The 23,327-nt window shown below is 33.1% G+C and overlaps 1 protein-coding gene across 4 annotated transcripts in view; it reads left to right on the top strand.

The window, feature by feature from the left end:
* RhoGAP100F (Rho GTPase activating protein at 100F) overlaps positions 1–23,327 on the top strand; it is a 48,659-nt gene that overhangs the window by 15,947 nt on the left and 9,385 nt on the right. For 3 of the 4 annotated variants that reach the window (XM_085196813.1, XM_085196811.1, XM_085196814.1), the window contains exons 2-14: positions 10,347–10,466; positions 11,342–11,425; positions 11,668–11,766; positions 12,774–12,932; positions 13,129–13,246; positions 19,146–19,275; positions 19,573–19,737; positions 20,031–20,171; positions 20,421–20,554; positions 21,003–21,459; positions 21,539–21,624; positions 22,650–22,792; positions 22,994–23,234. In XM_085196813.1, the coding sequence (XP_085052939.1) occupies positions 10,347–10,466; positions 11,342–11,425; positions 11,668–11,766; positions 12,774–12,932; positions 13,129–13,246; positions 19,146–19,275; positions 19,573–19,737; positions 20,031–20,171; positions 20,421–20,554; positions 21,003–21,459; positions 21,539–21,624; positions 22,650–22,792; positions 22,994–23,234 (2,077 nt within the window). The remainder of the gene's footprint in view (positions 1–10,346; positions 10,467–11,341; positions 11,426–11,667; positions 11,767–12,773; positions 12,933–13,128; positions 13,247–19,145; positions 19,276–19,572; positions 19,738–20,030; positions 20,172–20,420; positions 20,555–21,002; positions 21,460–21,538; positions 21,625–22,649; positions 22,793–22,993; positions 23,235–23,327) is intronic. The other variant, XM_085196812.1, reaches the window with a different exon arrangement.

Below are 23,327 nucleotides of genomic sequence, written 5' to 3'. Positions count from 1 at the left end.
ATACAAGTATAGGTCTTATACCATATATAAATAGCCCATTCATGTTTTATTTTTATATGTTGTGACTTTTTTATGATGAAAGATAATTTTTACACTCTGCAATAGTGCAATCGAGTACTATATCAATATTATAAATCTAATAATTTAAACAATGTAGTCAACTTACTTGTTTTCGTTGCATTTCTCATTTCATTAGGGTGTAATAATCGTAAGACAAATAAAGAAGTGATATCTCTCTATAACAAGAGAGTTGTCCATTGATATGATAAGCTTCTCGCTTAATCCCGCATTTAGGCAGAGTAAGCAGAGGAAATAGTTTTTCGTAACAATATTTGTTAAGTGGCGACAATGGCGCACCTTATCTTGTTCCCAGAGTGAGAAACTGGGAATAATTTATTCCTCCGACTGAGAATCAAACCCAAAACTGTCACGTTGACAAACGGCGCCACGAGGGCCTCAATGATATGATATAAGAAAGTATTATTTTAGGTCAATAAGAATGTATCTATATTATGAAGATTTACAAGTGAGCACATGAGTCATCTTTGGAAATAAAAGTATAGTCAAAACGATTGCAGTGCGGGTGACTCATTTAGTATGAATATGTGGTATTTCCAGTATAAAATTTTATTTTGTTCGGTTAGACATAAATTTCTTTTAGTGACTAATTCACTAAAAGAAATGCATTTTACATAGCAGCTTATTTTTAGCATTTCACTATAGTTATGTTTTATTAAAAATATAAATATTAATAGCTCTATATTATATCTTTTTATATTATGTTAGTAGAATTTATCTAGTGTAATTTTACACTTTCAAAAAAGAAAAAGTAGGAAAGTACGGCTAAATATAGAAATCTATTTATGAGATACCAAATATAGTAGTTATACAATAGTCATATAAAAAATGCATTTTAAATATAAATCTACATATATCCCAATACATATGAATCGTATGTCAAATAACGAAGTATTTGCAACTCTTGTTCTATTGCAATACTGAATGCATACTTCCCATATAGCGGATTTAAAATGAATATGCGGCCTTTGTACCGAGCGTAGAAACAATAAAAGCAAGTTAAATAAAAACCTTAATAAACATTCCTTTTCAAGAGTTAAACTCGTACTTGACCCGTTTCTTTTATAGTTGTATTATTATTTAAAATTAATTATGGTATTTCCATATATATCTACATGGCTGAGTGGAATCCATGAATAGTCTTACTTGTCAACTAACTTATATACTCATTATTTTTTTTTAAATTCAAAACGAACTAACAAAAAGTTCTCATTGCGTTGCAAAGCATTCTCTCTAATGAGTAGTAAAGCAAAAGCTTATCTCGGGTCTAATGTAACCTACATTACCTTCTCCACTTTAAAAAAACAGTCTCTAGTTACATATAGTTTATGGTGTCTGAGCTAGATTTACGTAATAAATTTAATGTCAGCTGTAAAATTGACCTAAAACAATTAATCAAATATTTTTCATAGTTAATAAAGGAGGACAAGTGATTGTTGGGATAATTGCAGTTAAATCGCGGGTTCATATCCCGCTACGTTAATTTTTGTATATTTTCGAAATAAATATTTTTCTTTAATAAATGTGGAATAAAACTTTTAAAAAAAGTGTTAAAAATTATGACAAATACCTATATTATACTAAAAAATTTAAAACGATATTGATTATAAAGATATATTATTTTAAAAAACTATACTAAAGAATCGAAACTATGATATATCTACATTTTCAGCTTACTGCTAAATGTAAGCATTTGGTTATAATAATAACACATAGTAGTACAAAAGCTCTTTCCCCAGAAATTATTTTAAATCTCAGCTTAACAATTTAACCTTGATAATGGCCCATAAAAATTACACTATACTCGTAGCACAACAGTTACATATTTGTGAAATTGTTCTAGCCATAACGCGTTCCGCTTGTTTCTGTTACATGTTTCACAAGTACGGCGGGTTGGTGGTTAATATTTTGATACTAACTTTAATTTTAATAATAGTAATATTTAATTTTAATAATATTTAATTTTAATACGATAAAAGTATCAATTTTCGCATATATTCGTAGAAGTAAATAAAATGTAAATTTAGTCCTACGTACAGAAAAAAAGTGATTTAATTTTAAATTGTAGTGAGGTCGTCGTGGTGAAGTGGCACAAGCGTTCAGGCGTGATGGTTATGGGTTCATTTATTTGCTCTGGTGGCAAGTTTAGCACTAGGTTCCCTTTGTCCACCTTGCTATATACGGGAATACAGAGTGAAGGTTAAACAAAAAAAAGTGCTATTTATTTCTATGTATAAATAGAGTTAAATTTATTTTTTATGTTTTGGTGATTTTTGAAAGTATGAGCTTGAGTTTGTTATTCTTTAATCAAACAATAAAAAACAAAAATGCCCATATTTAGTTATTTACTAAGAAAGATCTTTACACTTTTTCATGCAGCGGGCAGAGAAAACACTCTGTTCTATATTTTCCACCAATCTTATACATTGCAAGTTGAATGGCGAAACTCAACGCCACGCTAACGAGAGAGAAAATAAAAATAATTCATCATCTGAGTGGCAATCGAATTAATAACATTCATAGAATAATGGTTAAAGTGGGGAACTGAGTGTTTTAGCACTGTGTTCCCTCCGTCCACCCTGCTGTGTGCGGGAAACAGCGTGAAGCTCATAAAATACATAGTAAGTGTGTCACAGTTGAAAAGGTCGCCCAAAGAACTAGTCTCTACAGTTTATTGAAGGACGATCTCGTATTACGTCAGCGCGTCAGATGCCACCTAATGGTCGGTGCCGGCGCCTGTCTAGACGACTAAAATCTTTTATATTATGTCAGGGAACTTTCATTCATTATATTGTTATTTATATATTATGAAAATAATAACTTAATATGGTTTAGAGATTATAAAGGGGACTATATAAGCCATATTTAGTTATGATAATTGCGATCTTGTCACTTACAAACAAAAAAAAACCATATTGAATTTTTTGACTACTTCCCTGGGGGGGATTTTTAATTTATAACCATTACATGTACCAGCACAAACCATCTGTTCTCACAGAACCCCATTAATCATATAAGGTTCCAATTTCATAATTATAGTTTAATTAAAATGCTTTAATAAAATAGCTTGTCTAGTCCAGCTATTTCAAGCTATTTTATTAATAGATCAAGTTTATTAAATTCCTCCTTACTTCGGTATTTCAGAGTTATTGCAATAATAATGATGGTGTAATCGCTAGTGGTTGACTCTCCGCCGTAAGCTGAATACGGTCAATGGCCGCACCGTAGTGTAGTATACGTTGAGCCTTCTTCATCGTGGCATAGGTCAAGTGAGATAAATATAACATAATGCTTAGATTTTTAATATTCATGTTAGGTACGTCTTTAACATATTAATTTCCATATTTTTTACTAAAATGGCTAAGTGGCTGATTGGGTGTTTTCGAGTAAAAAAACAGGACGTATCAATATAATATGAAATTTTGATTTTTAGGAGGGTTCAGAAAATAATAAATTATAATATTATTTAGTTCGTATATTTTTATTGGTTTAAAAATATTTCAATCAATAATATAGTTATATCTGGAACTAGGACAAACACTATGCTTGTTACGTCTGTATCATATTTTTGTAAAAATACTTATAAAGCAATAAATAACAAATTATATTTAATCGACATATTTAAATGCTATATAAATAAACTGTTAAGAAAATCAATTTACCAAAGCTAAAACCAACATATACCACCCGTAACATATGAACACACATCTCCGTAATTGTAGATCAAAAGACTTCATACGTTAGTCAACATTTAGAATTCCTTTGATAGCGACAAAATAACTTTTGAGTAATCTCTCTCTCTCTCTCTCTTTCTATCAAATACTCTACGGCTTATTTATCTTTGCGGTTTTCAATTTGTCAACCAATATGGAATGTATGAGAAGGCAGATCTAGTAATAATGACTTGAACCAGCCACACGTCTAGACAGCGTAGCCTTGACGAGGCTTCGTCTCCCACCGTATAATTTCATACACACTATACAACTACGGTTCTGTAAGCTGTATAGACTAGGGTAGCGGTTTGAATGGAATAAAATATCTTGAGAGAGTTTTTACTTTCTTTTTGAATGCCAGGCCAGTCGTGGCGCAGTGGTTGTAGGTTCGATCAATCTAGAAAATTCAAGATTTAATATTTTCATTTCTTCGCTCTAGTGTCGAGGCAAAGCCTGGTGTAGATTTCCGTCTCTCAATACATAATAAATAGAACGGCCGGCAATGCACCTGTAACTCCTCTGGTGCTGCACGGGGTCGTGGGCAGCGGTGATCACCACCAGGTGACCCGAACGCTCGTTTGCCTTGTCCTTTTTTCAATAAAAAAAAAAACATGTTTTGTAATTACATACTCAAATTTGAAAATGGCTGTATGAGGCTTAAACAATTTATGAGCTCGTAGCGTTTTTCTTGAAGTATGAAAAAAGAAAATTGGTATTGGAGTGGAGATCATCTCTAAGTCAATTGAGGTTATGTCTCTCAGAGTTTCGCTTTTGTATTATTTCAATTTACGGTAAAAGTATAAATTTTCACTTATATTCGTCGAAATGTTGCTATGTATAATAATGTTTAAAAACAACCTGTAAGGTTTAATTTTCTATAGCATTAGCAACAACTGCAAGGGTTAATTAAAAAATGTATACTACAAAATATCATATACTCGTACATATGTTTCATATAAAATAAGCATAAATTACATGTATTGTATTATAATAAAACATAAAAATAAATGATTATACCTTCCAATACCGGTAACGAAGATCATTATCATGCTTCTAGCCACTACTATGCACCCTTGAGTGCAGCGCCGAAGGTTGCCGCGGTGCATTGACACTGGTTACCCGCCTAAATTCGGAGTAAGCGTTAAACAAACGCGATAGTGGATGGGCGGGGTTTTTTAGTATAGCTGGGTTATAGTAGTGCAACAGGTGCCTGCGCGTTACGTAAGGCGGCGCGCGCACCCCATTCAGGGATGTAGTACGCTATCGATTAGGCGTACGACGCCCAACGTTCTCGGTTGAGCGTCTTTTTAACTGCCTCGACTACGATTTAATTGTATTTTTTTATTTCTTTTCGTTTATTTTAATCTAAACTTTTGTAATAGTCATTTTTTGAGGTATTTTGTAATAGTATACTATGAAAATTCTTTTAAAAGTAACTACTTCTTCAAATGTAGTTCTAATTTTACCTTGAAACGTATTATGACATGCTACTATATACTGATTTGAATAAATTCTATCGGAATTGTCAGAACGAATAAAACTAAATAAAATAAACTAAACTATAACTAAACTGACTAAATCGACCAACAAATATGAATTATGTCAGCATATAATGACATAGATTTCTTTGAAACTCTGCAAATAGCACGGCTTTGTTTTACTGTGCATAAATTATGCTGACAAATGATATCGCCGTGTTGACTCGCAGGTAATTTGGAATTTGATTTATATGTGTTTAGCTTTATGAACTGGAATCGCGTGCTTCCGAGATAAAATATTATGGATAATTATAGTACAACTTTCATTAAAAATAATTATATATCTTTTGTTTTTGTTCTCATATAATTTCAATGCTCTATTTTAAGAATATCTTTTAATTTATTATATGCTTTTGTCTTTTTACCAAAGATTATTGATTACAACAGAAAAAAATATGGTATTTCACTTAAAATGTAATAATCCACCTACAGTGTAGTATTACACAGTAGTAAGCAACAAATCATGTAAATACCTAAATCTACATATATATAAATCTCTGCTATTGTATTAAGAAATCCAACCTGTTTTCTAGTACGCGTTCTACAGTTACTAAAAAAGTATTGGAAATGCATTAAGTGTAGAACGTAGGGTTCTTTCGTGCATATGATTGTTAGGTAAATGGGTGAAAAGTCACGTCTGATGGGGCACAGTGTAATCGCATTTTTTACTTCGCGCCTTAGGGTGAGCTGGATGAATCAACAGTATTTGTATGAATCATGACCTGTTTGGTTTACTTTTGTATTTTTGTTTGTTTTATTTTAAAACGATTTTATTGTATCATTTCCTTTCTGCTAAATAGAATTAATGTTATTTAAAATATCATTATTTAAAAATGTCTGACATGTTCTTGAAAAGAGTTAAATACGTAAAAAATGGGTTCTGTGAAATATTTTACCGTTCTGCCAAAAGAGCATTCACTGACTTAAAATTTTTAAATATAGTAGACTTTTATCATAACGCCATTGAAGCTGTAATATTTTTGGATGTACATTTAGTGGTCTGACCCAATTCCTATATTTAGTTGTAAAATGACCTAAAATATAAATATCCGACACTGAAATGTCGCACGGAATTAACACGAAGTTTATTGTTACTGCGTAAAATAATCCGGAAGTGATTTAAAAGGGTGTTTGTAAAATATTGCCTTATTTGGGATTCCGGAAGCGAATATTAGATAAATTCGGTATCGCAGCGCTACGGGAAATTGAACAATCGGAATAAATTTCAAGTTTCTGTTCTATACTATAGTATAAAATATCAGATAGTATTTTAAGTAACAACAGATTTTTTTTATATTTAGTATATTACAAGATAAGATGGTTGGGGGTTCATATTCCACTTTGGTGCAATATTTATATGTAAAATACATCTCTATGGAACAAAACTGCCGAATTACTATTGTATTTCGAAATCGTATAATTAATCATATTTTAAGAAAGATTATAAAAAATATATAATTTACCATTAATTTTCAATGTAAAATCATTTACAAAACTCCACATTAACTTTAAAAAACAAGAAAAAATATTAAAAATAGCTTACACTAAATCGATTATTAAAATAGACGAGTCTCGTCCAGCTCTCTGCGGCATTCGGGATCTTGCAGCTGCAGTACAGTGACCCGTGCGTACGGCAAGTAGGTCAGGGACCGCCCTCCCTCAATCGACCGTACCAGATACGAGTACTTGTGTATGTATGTACGTATATATGTGTATACGATCTTAACGGGTTGTATGGGATTGTGGAAAAATTTTGATTTATGCTTATATTTAAATTTTTTCATGTATAATTTAATTTTTTTTAAGACATTTTGTTTTTGCTGCTTTTTTAGCTTCTCATTGTTTACCGCATGTGACAGCGTACGCAGTAGAAGCCTAGTGTTAAAACACTCCGCTCTCCACTTTCCGCAAAATTCTAGAGGCTTTGCGTGTTGTGACGAAACTCAATTGATTTCTATACCAGAGCAAAATATTAAATATTTTATATTCACGAGTGGGATTCGAACTCACAACTTGTAGCATTTATAATCACACATTTGTGCCCCTGGGCTTCGACTGGCCTGTGATATAATAATTTACTATATATAGGGTAAAACCGGGATAGATGCCGCAGTGGGATAGATGCCCCATTTTCAAAATACCTAACTTCCCGAACTCGCGACAAAAAAATAATTGTACAAGCAGGAGCCACAGTCTTCCCGCACCAAAGTTATTCACGGACATTCGTGCAATGAGGACGCGTTTAGCACATTTTAGTAAATATCTCCGCGTCGAAAGTCGCGAACGCGTCAAAGATTTAAAGGTTAATATTTTGCGTTGTATAACTTTGTAATTTGTAATCAATTACGCTATATTTTTTATTACGTCGATGTACTGGTTCATTAAGACTGTATCTAGGTGCTTATAGATTCTATTTTGTTTATAATTTACTAAAAAAATTCCTTGGCATCTATCCCTATCAAAAAGGATAGTTGCCCTGATTTTTCGAGGTATAGGTGCCCTTAGGGGCATCTATCCCTTTCTACTCAGTATATGGAGTTAGGTATATATTTTTAAAATATTTTTTAAAGTATTTATTAAATTAGCATTTTTTAAACACAAGAAAGATATAGCTAAGAGAAAGCAAAAGCAATTGAAAACTAAGTTAGACTGTTTCATTAGAATGTTTAGAATGTTTTGAAAACTATAAAAATACGAAGTCGCAATCCGACTGGATTCAATGTATAATGTGCCAGAACTGGCTACATGAAACCTGTACACTTTTCAGAAATTATTGCGCAAGATGTGGAAAAATAAAAACGCTATCTGGCTAAATTTTAATTAAATTGGAATAACGAATAATTATTATTTGAGATAATTAGAGAATTAGAATAGATGATTAGAATAGATAACTAAAAATTATATTTTGTTTTTTTTAATATAAAAATGTATAATTGTGCAATGTGGATGTTAGTATTTGTGATATTATAATATTTTAATTTATAATATTAGTGTTTACAAGAAAAAATATTAAGAATTGTAATTTTGTTGTAAAATTTAACTTAAAAAATATGATAATGGATGTTGAAAGAATTAATATTTTAGTTACACAAATGTTTTAAAATTTTAATAAGATTTTAAAAAACACTATATAACTTTTCATTATTATGATTATGTTTGTTGGAAACAAAATTGCTGTTTTAAAATTAGAATTATTTAACAATTGGTTTGGTTTTTTCATTTAATCGGTATAAAGTGCACCTACCTTACTCTGCAGGCATCTATCCTCCCCAGCATTTTCATAGTGGGGCAACTATCCATATAGGTGGGCATCTATCCTCAAAATTAGTGTTTCACGAAAAGCTATTTTTTGCAAAATCTATATTTGATTTGTTAAAAAAAAATATAAGTAATTCATCACAAAGGATTGAGCTAGCTAAATAAATAAAAATGATTCCTATAAAAAATATATTTTATCTAATTAGGTGGACATTTCAAAAAGTAGGGCATCTATCCCGGTTTTACCCTACACATATTTATATAAGCCTTATTACGAAAATTGTTAGGTCAGATTTCTTATTAGGAAATTATATATTCGGCATTCGATGCCTTTATACAGACCAGAACAATATTTTTAAATGACCGGATTACAGAAATGGCAGCGACTTTTCACAGGGTTCTTACAAATTTCTCCTTTATTCAAGTAGCTATAAAAGTAAACCAATTTTACAGTTAAATAATAGATGGTACTTAATAAAATTTTAATTATTTTATTCCCTTTTAATCTATGGAATTGCTTTTTTAGATAGCAATCGGTCTTTGTAATTATTTGGAGATCTCTAATGAATAGGGGTTTCGGATAGTAGACTACACACGGACATTTATCTCTGAACTTTAACCTAGTTTCTGGTTACGAGTAAGGAAAACGATCGTTTTATGTATTTTCTTTCAGATGCAGAGACTGTAGTAAAGTGAGATAGATGTAGATGAATTTTTATAGTAAATTTATATTTATTTCAAAGGATTATCTCTAATTCTGTTAACTTTATAAAAACTATGATGAAAATATACGAGTATGTCAGGATGTTTACTTCAACAAGATTTCATTGCAATAAAAAAGGTTTACTAAATATTATTCTTTTTATGTAGTGTTTCTAATTTTGCATACAAACTGTACAAAGGGAAAAAAATAAAAATCACAAACGGTTCCCATATGGCTGTAGCGCTGTTATTTTTTTTGTTTGGCCAGTTGTTTTTACCAGACTGTTTGTTTTGTCTAGTTGTCCTGTTTTTTTTATTGTTCCTTTTGGAATATTTTCATATTTTATATGAATAAGCCATTCGTGTCCAGTGGTTATATGTCAAAACTAATTTTAATTTAAATTAACGCAAGGGTATATGCGAGTGAGTGTAAACGCGGTAGGTTATTGATTCGATTCCTACTCGAGGAAATTAAGTATTTTCATTTTCTCGCCGTGGTGTCGAGGGAAAGCACGGCAGTTAGTTCCGGCACTCAACACGTAATCCCTCCAGAATTCGGCGAAGTGAGCGGATACACCACGAATTTGAAAAAATGTTGTCTATACATTAAAATAAAAAAAAAATACAATAAAAAAATTACGCCATTTTCTACTACTTTATTATTCATATATATTTCAAACAACATTATATTTTACATTTATCATTTGAAAAATAATACAGTGGGTAGGGTTAATATACCACTCTAATATTTAAATTAAATTACATCATTTTTGACTTTGACTAATAAGTGAGCTCAATTCTATTACTGTACCCCTATCTTCATAAATATCACCATATACGAGCACTTTTGATATATATGTAAATGAAGGAATTTTTCTTATTACTCATGCCTTTGTATAAGAGGAACTTAAGACGTTTGCTATCATTCTTGTATAGCATTGTCGCTTAAACATAAAGCTTTATTGTTCTGGTAATCTTGTAAAAGAAAACATAATTAAATATTATTTTTCAATATTAATGGTATCAAATGAAAACTTATTATTTTCCTTTTGTGTAGGAAAATGGCCGCGCGGCGCCGGACCTGACGGCCTCGCCGGGGCGCGCGCCGCCCGGCCTGCCCCAGCCTCCTCGCGCAAACCATGCGCCGCCCTGCGTCTTGCAGCCGGATTTTAGGAAGGTGAACGTCAATATTGATTAAGATTAATTGAAAATTACCTGCGTTTATATCTAGCTTATAATATTATAATGAGACATTCAGGGCACAATGAGGTCTAACGGTAAACGTGGTGCCTTAATCTAAATGGAAATTAGTGAAAAGATTATAATTTAAATAATTTTCATTTCCCCAAATTTATGTTGAGTTATATTTCTCAATATGCAATGCCTCAAATCAAATCAAGTGGATGGCGGAGAATGAACTGTTTTTATATTAGATTTTTTCTGCCTACTCTGCCATTTGGAAGACAGAGGAAATATGGAAAAAAAAGTATATTTAGAAATAACCTCAACTGAAAGGCTAGACTTAACGTGGTTACTTTTTTAACTAATTTACATAACTAGAATATTTAATAGTTATTATTCAAAAGTATTGATTTCTAAAGTAAAATATAGTTGAAGCAAGTATATAAAACCTTTAGAGTGCAGTTCTCTTCTTATATACAGTATTATAAAATTCTTTTAAAATCGTATTCGGAAAATAACAGTGTCAAATTCGTTTTACACGCCCCCATGCAAAACCAATCTGTCGACGAGTTTTCCATCACGCCGACCTGTCGTTTTCATCGGCGTATGAAGACTGAAACAATAAAAAATGCACTTATGTCTGTGAATATGAAAAGTGTAGGCAGTGTTATAGTATTACGGCATATCAGCATAATATCTTCTTGTCAATTTAAAAAATGTTATCTAGAATTTAAGGCAAGAAACTAATGAAATAAATTTAACTATATCTTATACATATATTTAATCGTTAATGGTGATTATTTAGTGTTAATAAAATTAAAAGAATAAACGATTTAAGAAAAACAGATTATTAAGCAATAATTTTTTCAGGTATCGGGTGTCAGCAATGAAATATTCAGGCAAATTGAAATGGTGGAAAATGACCACGACGCCACCACCGCCGCAGCGCTCGAGGTAAGTACCCATCGTTATTCAAACGGGGCTTGAATTATCTTACCATTAGAATTGAGCGGAAAGTGGAGAACAGAAGTGTCTTAATGGTAACGGATTGTATTTCCCAGGTTCCCTCTGCCTACCTTGCTAGCGTGAAGCTAAAAAAAAATACTCTTGTTCTTGTATTGACTTCTCTTACTGTTTCTTACATTATTTAAGCTGAGTATTTTTTTTCAACTTACCAGTTCTTAATTATTTTATAGGCGGTTGAGAGACGTGGTGAGATGATAGTACGAATTCTTGAACTGAGACAAGTCGGAAGGAATAACGTGGAAGCTGCCAAGAAGTTTTTTTCACTTCAGGTATGTGTTTAAAGTAGCTACTAAAAATCAATTCCTCTTCAATGTTCGCGTTTAGACCCTACAGCAGGACGCTTTTTTATTACGCCGTTGAATATTTAACATTCGTCAAAAGTTTTATAGGGAAAAAAAATGCAGGGAAATAGCTCACACGTAGTCCTCGACTGTACGAGCTCATCGATATGCTTTCGTATTAACGATTAGCATTTAATTTAGTTTTAAAACAGGTAATTTCTGCCGTCCCGTTGACCCCGTTACGTAACCCGCAGTGCTGAAAGCTCACTCCAGACAGCCATTGTTCCCGGCCTAGATCGTGGGGAATGCGAGCACAATCTAGACTATTGTTGGGATGTGCACTCTCAGTTCCCGTCCTGTCGCATTCTGCGGTTAATTCAAGTATTGCGTATATTTGCGGTTCGCGTTCACGTTGTGGACCGTGGTGACAGTTTATCCGATAGCATCTTTTGTTCTTGAGTTACTTTTGACATTATTTTTTTTGTACAAAGTAGCGAACTGCTGCATTCGTATTCATATTTGACTATAGGTACATACATAGGAGTACCTCTGTCATAAATTTTCTAAAGACCCTAGAATTTAAGCGTTTAAGCGAATTTAAGCGAAATTAACTTAATCGACTGTGTTTTAACCGCTTAAAATTAAATATTCTACAAAAAAACTAATTAATATGATAAAAGATTTTCAGGCTATTTTCTTCAATACGAGTATATAACTTGCTTTGCTAGTTAATAAAGCTTCAATACTCACAAAATTAAATCCTTCTTGAAGCCGCACCCAGGGATATTGAGGGATTGTTTTTATAAATTTTGAGAAAAATTATATTCAACTATGAACATTATGTACTTACTTTTAAAAATATCAATAAATAATAAAACATTCCACAAGTAAATTATTTGACTTTTAAAATTAAGAAAATATTGAGGAATAATGGCAACGTTTCATTCTCGGATAATGTAATAAAAAATACTAATATGTATTTTTAATTTTACTAGGACGCACGCCACATAGTACAACTAGTGGAGATTGTCAAACGTCCCGGACAAACTTTGGGCCTATACATAAGGGAGGGGGACGGTGGTGCGAGGACAGATGGAGTATTCATATCACGGATAGCACTGGAATCTGCAGTTTATAATAGTGGATGCTTGAAGGTAAAAAAATATTTGAAAAAAACATAATAATTCACATTTATTGACAGTTATGAATTAATAATTTTTAATAAGTGCCTTTATATATATTCCTCCCCTCTAAAAATTCAGCTGCTGCGTTTTTATATAAAATATATTTTTATATAAATAACAATTTCATATGTTAAGCCTTAAAATGTACTAACATTTCATGGTTTAGGTGGGAGATGAGATTTTGGCCGTGAACCTGGTGGATGTCAGGCGCATGTCACTGGACGACGTCGTTATAATTATGTCAATACCACGCCGGTTGTTGCTGTGTACTAGACAAAGAAAAGGTAATTATATTAATATTATTAAACTAGCGGACGCGCGCAGCTTCGCTTGCTTATTTAGGGGTGAATTCTAACAAACCACGAAACATGTGTTCAATGAAATATTTTTAAGAGTCTATATTTAAAATGTTATAAAAATCGGTGGCGATTTAAAGATTTTTCCCTACAAACTTTCAACCCCTTATTTGCATCCTTAGGGGATGAATTCTAGAAAATCATGAAACACATGTTCAATTAAATATTTTTAAGAGTCTAAATTTCAAATTTTAAAAAAATCGGTGTCGATTAAAGAATTTTTCCATACAAACTTTCAACCCCTTATTTGCACCCTTAGGGGGAGAATTCTAGAAAACGATGAAACACGTGTTCAATTAAATACTTTTATAAAAATCGGTGCCGGTTTAATTTTTTTTTCCATACAAACTTTGAACCCCGATTTCACCCCTTTAGGGTTAAAATTTTTGAAAATAATAATATAATAATAATAATAATAATATCTTTATTTCTCACACAATACAAATTTACAAAAAGTTACATTTATCTGTAGGTACATATAATACAACTTACAATTATGTGAGACTGACGCTTGTACTAAGCTAGGCCTGTGTTACTAGTCGCCAGGTTCTCACTTGTGGTAGGGGATTAAAAAATTGATGTATACCCATAGTTCAAGGAGGATTACAGGATAGCAACTGTATTCATAGGAGAAAATAGATACATATAGAAAATACATGACAATTTGGAGGTACAATAACTATTTGCTAAAAATTACTAAAAAGTTATTGCTAGCGAATATTGAGGAAGGTGTGGAGAATAAGTGTGTGCTATGTTGCGCGTGTGTGTGGGTGTGTGTGTTTGTGTGTGTGTGCGAGTGTGTTCGTGTGTGTGTGCTGACATTTATTGTACGACATAGACTAGGAGAAGAATTTAAATTGAGCTTTATTTATTATATATTTATATATATTATAATTCTCAAGGATTTAATATTTTTTCTGTGGAACTATACGACATAGCTTGAAGCCATTTGAAGAGTACTTTTTTTATTTTCGATTTAGTGAGGCCGTAAAATAATAATTTAGTGTTTAATTTATTATATAGGAAATTACCGAGATAACAAAAGAATTTACGAGCAAATTGGGTTCTATAGGTAGGTATAGGGCACACTGTACCTTTTCTACGTTTTGTTGCAACTAGACTCGGACTATATGTCAATTCGCTATGCTTTTTTAATATTGTATGCAAGATAAAAATTTGCCTCACAGTTAGCACCTCCCATAAATTATAAAGATTTTTTGTTGGATATAGACTCGGGAGAAATGCACTCACTTTTAAAATGGCTCTTTGAGCTCTTTCTACTTTTATCATTTGGGACTTGTATGATCCACCCCATGAAGTAATACAATAAGCAATAACGGATTGACAAATAGCGAAATATACAGTTCTAATTATATCACGGTCAGCAATGTGGCGCAAGTTCTTGAAAATTACAATAAGCTTGCGTAAATTAGTTGAGAGGTTATTGGTATGCGTTTCAAAACTTAAATTGTTGTCAATATCTACTCCCAAATATTTGACCACCTCAGCCCGCTGGAGTGGGCTACAAGAACAAAGAGAATTTATCGGGATGTTACAGGTATGTGCTAATAGATGAAGATTTGATGGAATCGGTGACTTATGAATGGAGAAGGTAAGATATTTAGTTTTTTCAAAGTTTAGTGTTAGGAGATGATCGCAAAGCCACTTTTTGACCTTATTGATACCCTCTTGAGCATGATAAAAGACTTCAGCCCATGAGTTAGCCTTGAAGATAAGTGCTGTATCATCAGCAAACGTAACGATTTTACCATTGACCATAGGGAGCTGACACAAATCATTTATATAGATTATAAATAGGGTTGGACCGATTATACTGCCTTGAGGAACTCCGTATACCATAGAAAGCGGTTTACTTATCCACTCTCCAATTTTGACCCTCTGTGAACGTTCACTTAAATAAGATTTAAAAAGCTCCAGCGCCAGCCCTCTGACTCCCAAGCATTCTAATTTGGTTAAAAGTGTCGGAATAGAGACAGTGTCAAAAGCCTTCGCTAAATCTAGGAAGACACCGATACATTTTTTCTTGTCATCTAGGCCTGTTGCTACATAATCAGTTAGGGAATGTACTGCATCTGAAGTTGATCTCTTTGATCGAAAACCGAATTGATTAGATGATAGTAGCTTTGCCGATTCCAGAAAGTTAACCAAACGTATATTTATTAGCTTTTCGAGCAGCTTCGACAGTGAGGGTAAGATAGATATGGGTCTATAGTTTTCGACGCAGTCCTTTTTTCCGCTCTTGTAAATCGGTATAATCAAGGCTGTCTTAAAAGCTGCGGGAAACACTCCTGAAGAAAAAGCAAGATTACATATATACTTTATAGGAGGAATTAGTATGTTCTTATACCTTTTAATTACTTTGTTTGGTATTTTGTCTATGCCCATTGAACAATCTGTTTTTAGGTTAAGTATGATTTTATTCAATTCTAGTTCGTCAGTAGGAAAGAGCATAAAGGATCCAGAGACAGTCTTGTTGGAAGCAGCATTTGGACACGAGTAAGGCATAATTCTTTCTGCTAGATTTTTTCCAACGTGAGCAAAATAATAATTTACTACATTAACACTATTTTAGGGCTCTATTTCAGAAAGTAAACTTGTAGCTGGCACTTGTTTTTTAACTGGAAAGGTCGTTTTTTTCAGAGAATCCCATAATTTCTTTTTGTTAGTACCGGCTTTTTTGATGTCATTTTTCTCATACTCTCTTTTCAGTTTCTTTACTAGTCCATTGCAAAAGTTTCTATATCTTTTATAAGTTACTTTCAGAATATCATCGTCTGGGTTTTGTTTCAGTTTCAGGTGCATTTTATCTCTGTTGCGCATGCATCTAAGAATCCCTGTGGTAATCCATGGTTTTTTTGTTATTTTCTGCTTGGTATATGAATTATTCGGGTATTTCTTAGTATAGCTTTACTTAGGACTGAAATCAAATAATCCGTAGCTTTATCTACTTTACTATAGCTATAAATTTCCGCAAAATCAACATTTTTCAGGTCTGAATCTAAGTTTTCAAAATTAATACGCTCGTAGGTTCGCTTAATATTAATGTTGCTGTTGGTTTTATCTAAGGCTAAAAAGAAGAAGACACTTTCATGATCAGTGATTGATGTTTGGGCGACATAACAGTATGCATTTAATTTGGTCTTAATCATCACGTGATCTAAACAAGTACGTCCGTGTGTGGGAAGAGTATGTCCTGCTAATAAGCCATGCCCGGCTAAAATATCTAAATAACTAGAACTTCTCGGATCAGACGTCTTTTCTACAATATCAATATTAATGTCACCCGTAACTATTAAATTTTTAGTTTTTGAATATTTCCGTAAGAGCTTATCTATACTTTCTAAAAAACCAGTGATGTCCTTGTGCCCAGGTGGCCGATAAATACATAAAATAATTATATCTTTATTTATGGTTAGTACTACAGAATTGGCGTTGGTTAGGTCAGCTTCTTCAATATCTATGGTAATATTGTCAAGATAATAAACAACAACGCCTTCATTTTGAGTGAAGTTACGAGTAGTAGAAGCGAAACTATAGCCTTCAAGAGATGGGATATGGGATGTAGACCGCAGCCAGCATTCAGTTAAAATAATGATATCCCACTGGACCCGACTTCTAGTAAGCAGAGTGGAAAAGTTAGACATATTACAATTTATACTACGAATATTTTGGGTTAGAACCTTAAGACATTTGTGAGCAGTAGGAAGTAATGTTATAAAATTTTCAATGTCGCAGAGAGAGGAGTATGCTATTGATAATTCGTCTAGGTTTCTATTGATTACTTCCAGGTCATCTTTGCAGTTATCGAATTTTATTTGAGGAAGGGGGCCACATGCTAGGGGAAAAATATGTAAAATACAGTCGACACTCCTTACTATAAAGTAGTACTTGGTTTATATAGGTGCTCTTTTTATTCAGAATAGAACCCTTGACGATAGTGTAATAAAGCAAATAAAATAAAAAAAGTGTTTTAGTTGTGTACTCGTATATATTAAAGATTATTGTATTAGTGTAATAAATTATGTTTTGTGTTTTGTGTATAATGTGATGATTATAATATTTATTATGAACTAATCCTAATTTAAACATATTTTTAATAAAGATAGTGTTTTCTAAACAAAAGAATAAGCATAATAAAATTAAAAAGCCAAAAACCACGTGTGTTTTAAAAATATACTGAAAGATCACAGCAACTTTTTCAGGTCTTCTTGCTCTTCGATACGTAATATAGGAGATCCCTCTAATTTTTGAAGTAACACTCTGCCAAAAGACGTCCAACATTTGTAATAACTCTGCTCTCGTGCTTGCTGTCTGGCTAAAAAATATAGCCGACGAGCTTTGCTAGTTAAGTAATCCGATATAAAGATAGATTTGGGAGGGCCTCGAATGTTGAGGTTAGATGTATTAAGAGCTGGTTTTTTTTGTATTTTTTGAGATTTATTGTAGGCAATTACATGTTTAATAAATGATGATTTTCTTGCCGTGGTTGTGAAGTCAACTATAATAAAGTCATTTTTCGATTTGGTACGGTAAATGTCTCTTATTTCGAGTTTTTCATGAAACGCGGGTTGCTTCACTACGGAACCCACCTTACTTATAATTTCAATTAAACTATCCTTACTCTCTCTTTCTAGTTTTGGGATGTTTCTTATCTCAAGCGTTGTAGATCGAGATAGTCTTTCCTGAGCCTCTAATTTACCCTCAAGTTCTTTTATTCGAGTTTTGGAACTGTGATTTTCAGACTCCAAAAATGCTACTTGAGTAATTACCTCATCATATTTTTCTGACATGAAATCTAATGACTTCTGAATTTCACAATTCTGATCTTTAATGGAGTTCAGCGTTTGAGTGATACCTTCTAGTTTCTTATCCTGTTTGGTTATAAAGTCATGTATCATCGACTTTATATCTGAGTTAAAGGAGGCTGAACTGTCTATTAAGTCTTCAAAGGAGCGTTTATATCTTTTGCTAATGTTAATATTACTTTCCAGATTCTCCAACTCACTCATTGTTGATTCGTGTAGCTGTGGATTGCTTTTTGAAATGTTTGAATTCGGTGGAGTACGTTGTAAAGCCATTTTCAATTTAGATAAATAATATTTAATGATTTCGAATAATATTTAATGCCGATTTAAAACTATTACAAAGCAAAATATGCAAAGCGACAGTCCGTTATAAGATCGCTGTGACCAAAGGTCAGCTGGTGCATCAACGCAGCTGTTTGCTGCGTCTTAATCAGTGATTGGTTTAGAAGCACAGCAGCAATAAGCGTACATATGTTTGTTCCTTTCTAAATAGTTTATGTACTACTCACGCCTTGTATAGACAATCTTCTGCTTGATATGGGCGCCTGGTAGTCTGGTCGGCTCATTTATTAAAGTTATTTATAAAAATATATTTGTATTTAACAAAACACACGTCCGATCTCCGTGAATATCCACAAGCGAGAGGAGAAATCCCTTCTTAGTGGATGTCCAGATTACGAAAGTAAACATCTGTCCAAATTTCACGTTTCTACGTACAGCGGTTACGGCTGTGCGTGCGTCTTACCTCAGTCAGTGAGGACAAGTCCTTTAATATATATAGATTATACGTTATGAAATCGAGACCATTGTAGCGAAGTGGGATAACGTTTGATTGTAAACGCAACGGTTGTGGGTTCCATTCCCACTTTCCCACCCCACCATTAAGGCGTTGAGTTCTGCCATTGGGGAATGGTGTATCTTAGCACTAGGTTCCCTCTGTCTCTGTTATATACGGGAAAAAACATGAAATTCTTTAATTGATTATACTTTTTTACAATCAGGTAAATCAGGCCCCGGCTCGCCGTCAATACCTCGCGCGGAACACAAGCCGCCGCCCGTCGTCGTCCTGAAGCGCGACTGTCGGGACGACGACGACCGCGACCGCGACCGGGTGGATGGGTTATATTCACAGTGAGTGACTAGGATTACTTTAATTGAATAGTTTTTTGAAAAATATGGTATGTTTAAATATTAATGTATGCAAAACTCGAACCTACATCTTAAAGGTTACATTTTGCCTAATTATCAACACAAATAACATAAACTTCATGACAACGTGATGATTTCCATTATCTTCTCTGATTTTAAATATATTTCCGAACTCTTTTAGACTTGGTAGTTTCTGTTCCATAGGTGGACCAGTTGGTACGGTGTGGGCACTAGGCGAACATTTTTTATGACTTCAAATAAATTTCCCAACTCTTCTAGACACGGAACCCTCCGTTCTGCGGGTGGCCCCGGTGGCACGGTGCGGCCAGTAGGCGACGGAAGAGAAGAAAGGAGTCGTATGCAGCTAGGGGCTTTGTCACCGGACACAACGCCATTAGACCTGTATTACAATTCGAGACCTCCTTCTGATCATTCTACTTGGAGGTTAGTTTAAAATTAAGAGCTTTTAAGCTTTTAGCAATTTTGAAAGTGTTTGAATAATAAAGTCATTTCAATCAAAAAAAGAGAAACAATACTTAAGATTATTAAAAGAATATTCCTATAAGTAGATTAGTAAATTTATACTATGTTCCTAGAGTTTCTGAAGAGTTAAGTCAGTCTCTCGGGCCTTACATGAGTCATACACAACTCCTAGTTTACATTCAACCATGAAGGCGAAGCCGCATGTAAAAGCTAGTATTATATGAAAATACAAAACAATTTATTTTCTATCCTAGCTACCGACCACCACCTCCGGTAATAACAGAACAGCCGAAGTCCACAGCGACTCACTTCGTGCCATACGAACGTTCGTACCCTAATACCCTTGAAAGTCTTGCAGAGAAAGTGCATTCTTTCTATCCCTCTGAAAGTGGGAGGTGAGTAACACAAAATATGTATTTTTATTATTAGAGAACATTATGGTACAGTGGCTAGTAGTAAGTGTAAGTGTTGTGTGTTCGAATTCCGTAAGGGAACGAATAATTTTTATTTAAGGTATCTGGTAAGATAAAGTGCGACGTAGAATTTTGTATTGAGTTGGTTTCGGCGGAACAGGGGAGAACGGAGAGTCTTGACATTAGTCGCGAGGGCCCGCTAGTATAATGTAATATAAGATATCATTTCAGTATGCGATTTAGTGGAAGAGTACCCCGTTCTGGCTCTGAACAGCAACTTCCACGAGCTGAAACCCATTCTGACTTTGGACGTCATTCCTTATTACGGTCCAGTTTGAAAGCTTCTGCCGCTGGTCCTGGTGGTGGTACGTATAGTATTTATGCGTTTTAAATATGTGAATAATATTTTGAATATGTACTTAGTCTTTTCATAAATTTTGTTACAAAGAAATTGTTTTTTTTTATTGTACATAACATTTATTACTGTTACAGTATGTTAGTTTACTAGATTATTATAAAACCAATCAAATATATAACGCTTATTCAAAGTGATCTCCATTAGCTTCAATAAGTCTTTTATACGCTGTATAAAATAATTGTATAATAATGACAGATCTCAAATTCAAAAGTAATATCGTCTTTTTAAAATTGTAACAGTATTTATGGCCAGAGTAAGTAATTGTATATTTAATATATTAGTGAAATTATTTATTATTTGATATGTGAGTTTTGGTATGAATTTAAAATAAAGCAGTCGTTTTATAATTTAACACTTATTATCTTATTTCTTCACATTGTTTTTCTTCTCTACAGCCTCCAGCCTAACAAGATATGGACAAAGATATGGAGGAGTAGGTATGCCTGGATCTGGTCTTCCCAGTAGCACTCTTACAGGAACAGGTCTAGGCAGTGGTCTTGGAGGTCTTCCATCAGGGCTATCATCTACTGGCCTAAGTGGACTAACTGGTTCCAGCTTGGTTGGTTCTGGACTAAGTTCTGGAATTGGAAGTGGCCTGACTGGAACTGGTCTTAGCTCCACACTTGGTGCTGGATATGGAACTACAGGCCTAGGGTTACCGTCTTACAGTAAATTTGGTACCACTACGAGACGAAATCGAAGCCTAGACTATTCGTCAGACACTGAAGCAACTGCTCCTACAAGGACCCCGTACTATTCTGGACTTAGTGGTTACAGAAGTAGTACCCTCGGGAGAGATATCGGATCAAAATTTAATTCTTTACCAAGAGATGTGAGAGGTACTGGTCAAAGGTGAGATAACAAGCATATTTTAAACCATTATTAATTAATTCACTTGACAAATTTACGTTACATATGTACGTTTGTTTAGACTGGGATTGTCTCGGCGTGCTGGAAGTGTATTACAAGATGAGCCTGAACCTTTGTCTTCGAGATTGGATCTACGTTCTTCCAGAGGTATGTATATTGCATAAGTCTTATACTATAACAAATAGCTATTTGAAAACATAAAATAATAATTCTTATGTGTGTATTATTGACTAGGATCGAATAAGCTGGTAAAAATCTGTATATATATATATATATATATATATATATATATATATATATATATATATATATATACAGATTTGTATATCTATGTGTGTGTATATATATGTGTATATTTGTTTATAATTAAATTTTTAAAATTTCAATTGCAATTTCAATTATATAAAACGATATATATCGAGTATTATCTGAATGTACTATATTGCATGAAGTGATAATTTTCATCAGAACTCCCCTTCACGAGCTCAGATATCAATCATTTTGATTTACGACCATATAAGCAATCACTCAACTTTGGGGTGACATTCAAAATATCTGATTTTACAGACATTGTACAATGTTTGGAGATAAATGTATGTATATATGTATAAATAAAGGCCGAGCGGTTAAATTTTTAATTAACGCGATGGTTATACTCGTGTATTATAATTCGTAAAGGTGTACTTTCTAGGTTATTGGAGTCGGCTGAAACATTTTGAATAGTTAAAAAATAAAAAGATAACTTTAAGATTTTTTTTAGGAATGTTTTTATTTTTATAATTTTTTTTTTTTCGTTTTTACATACCATAGTTTTGCACAACTAATCGAAGGGTTCCCTTCTCGTTAGGGCACCAGTGTTTAAGTTGTACGAGTTGGTTATTCCTTGCCTTTAAAATAAATAAACCATTAAACAATATTCTATATATTTTGTGAAATGAATAACCTCACAAAATTTTTCATTATAAGATAAATAATAGTTGTTATGTTATATTCTTGATATATTTGATTATTTTATCGTCCCTGATAATTAGAATAGTATATTCATTTTAATTCAACACAAAAAAGAAAACAAGTTGTTATTTGAGCTCATTTAGGCATTATAAAATTTGATTTGTTGATTTTTTCAAAATAAGTTTATATTTACCAACTTGGTAAACGAGCACTAACTACAGGGCCCTCCCCGTCAGTGTTCACGTCGGACGAGTACCGCGCGTGGCTCTCCCGCGCGCCTTCAACCAGCGCCTTGTACGAGACTCTCCGCCCGCGCCTGCCCACGCATTACTCCGCTGAAAATATACACGATGCTTTGAAGAATGTGAGTTTTCAAGTTATTTTTTTTAAATAATACTGCATGTACTATAATGTGAACTAAAGTAATTTCTTATTAGTTTCATATTATCTATACTAAATTTAGTTACCATAATTATTTTTTTCATTTATTCCTTCCTTCCTAATAATATCTCATTGAATGTAAATTTCATCGTGCACAATACATAAAATATTAAATAATTTGTAGATGGAAAGTGGCAGTCGCTTCGGCTCATCTTTAGGCTTGGCCAGCAGAAGTCGTTTGGAACGGCCTCGTCATCTTCCAGCAAGATCTCTGTCATCACAGCAGTTAGGACCTAGTGGTTCTCCATCAGCAAGACGAGTCCGACAGTTACTGGAACTAGGATCAAAGTTTACTTGTCCTAATCCTAGCCCCGTACCCACTCCTGGGTCTAGACATCAGCGTCATCTTGATATTAATCCTAATGGTAAGTTTATATTTATATATCGTTAGATTTTGTTTTAGATCCAAATTATATTGTAATGAAATTTTTTTAATAAATTTTCTCATATCTAAGAAA

The sequence above is a fragment of the Heliconius melpomene genome, chromosome 13 (assembly GCF_056956725.1).
Source record: "Heliconius melpomene rosina isolate 202511_hmr_F chromosome 13, ASM5695672v1, whole genome shotgun sequence".
In the NCBI taxonomy this organism is placed as follows: Eukaryota; Metazoa; Arthropoda; class Insecta; order Lepidoptera; family Nymphalidae; genus Heliconius; species Heliconius melpomene.
This window is presented reverse-complemented; position numbering and strand designations above follow the sequence as displayed.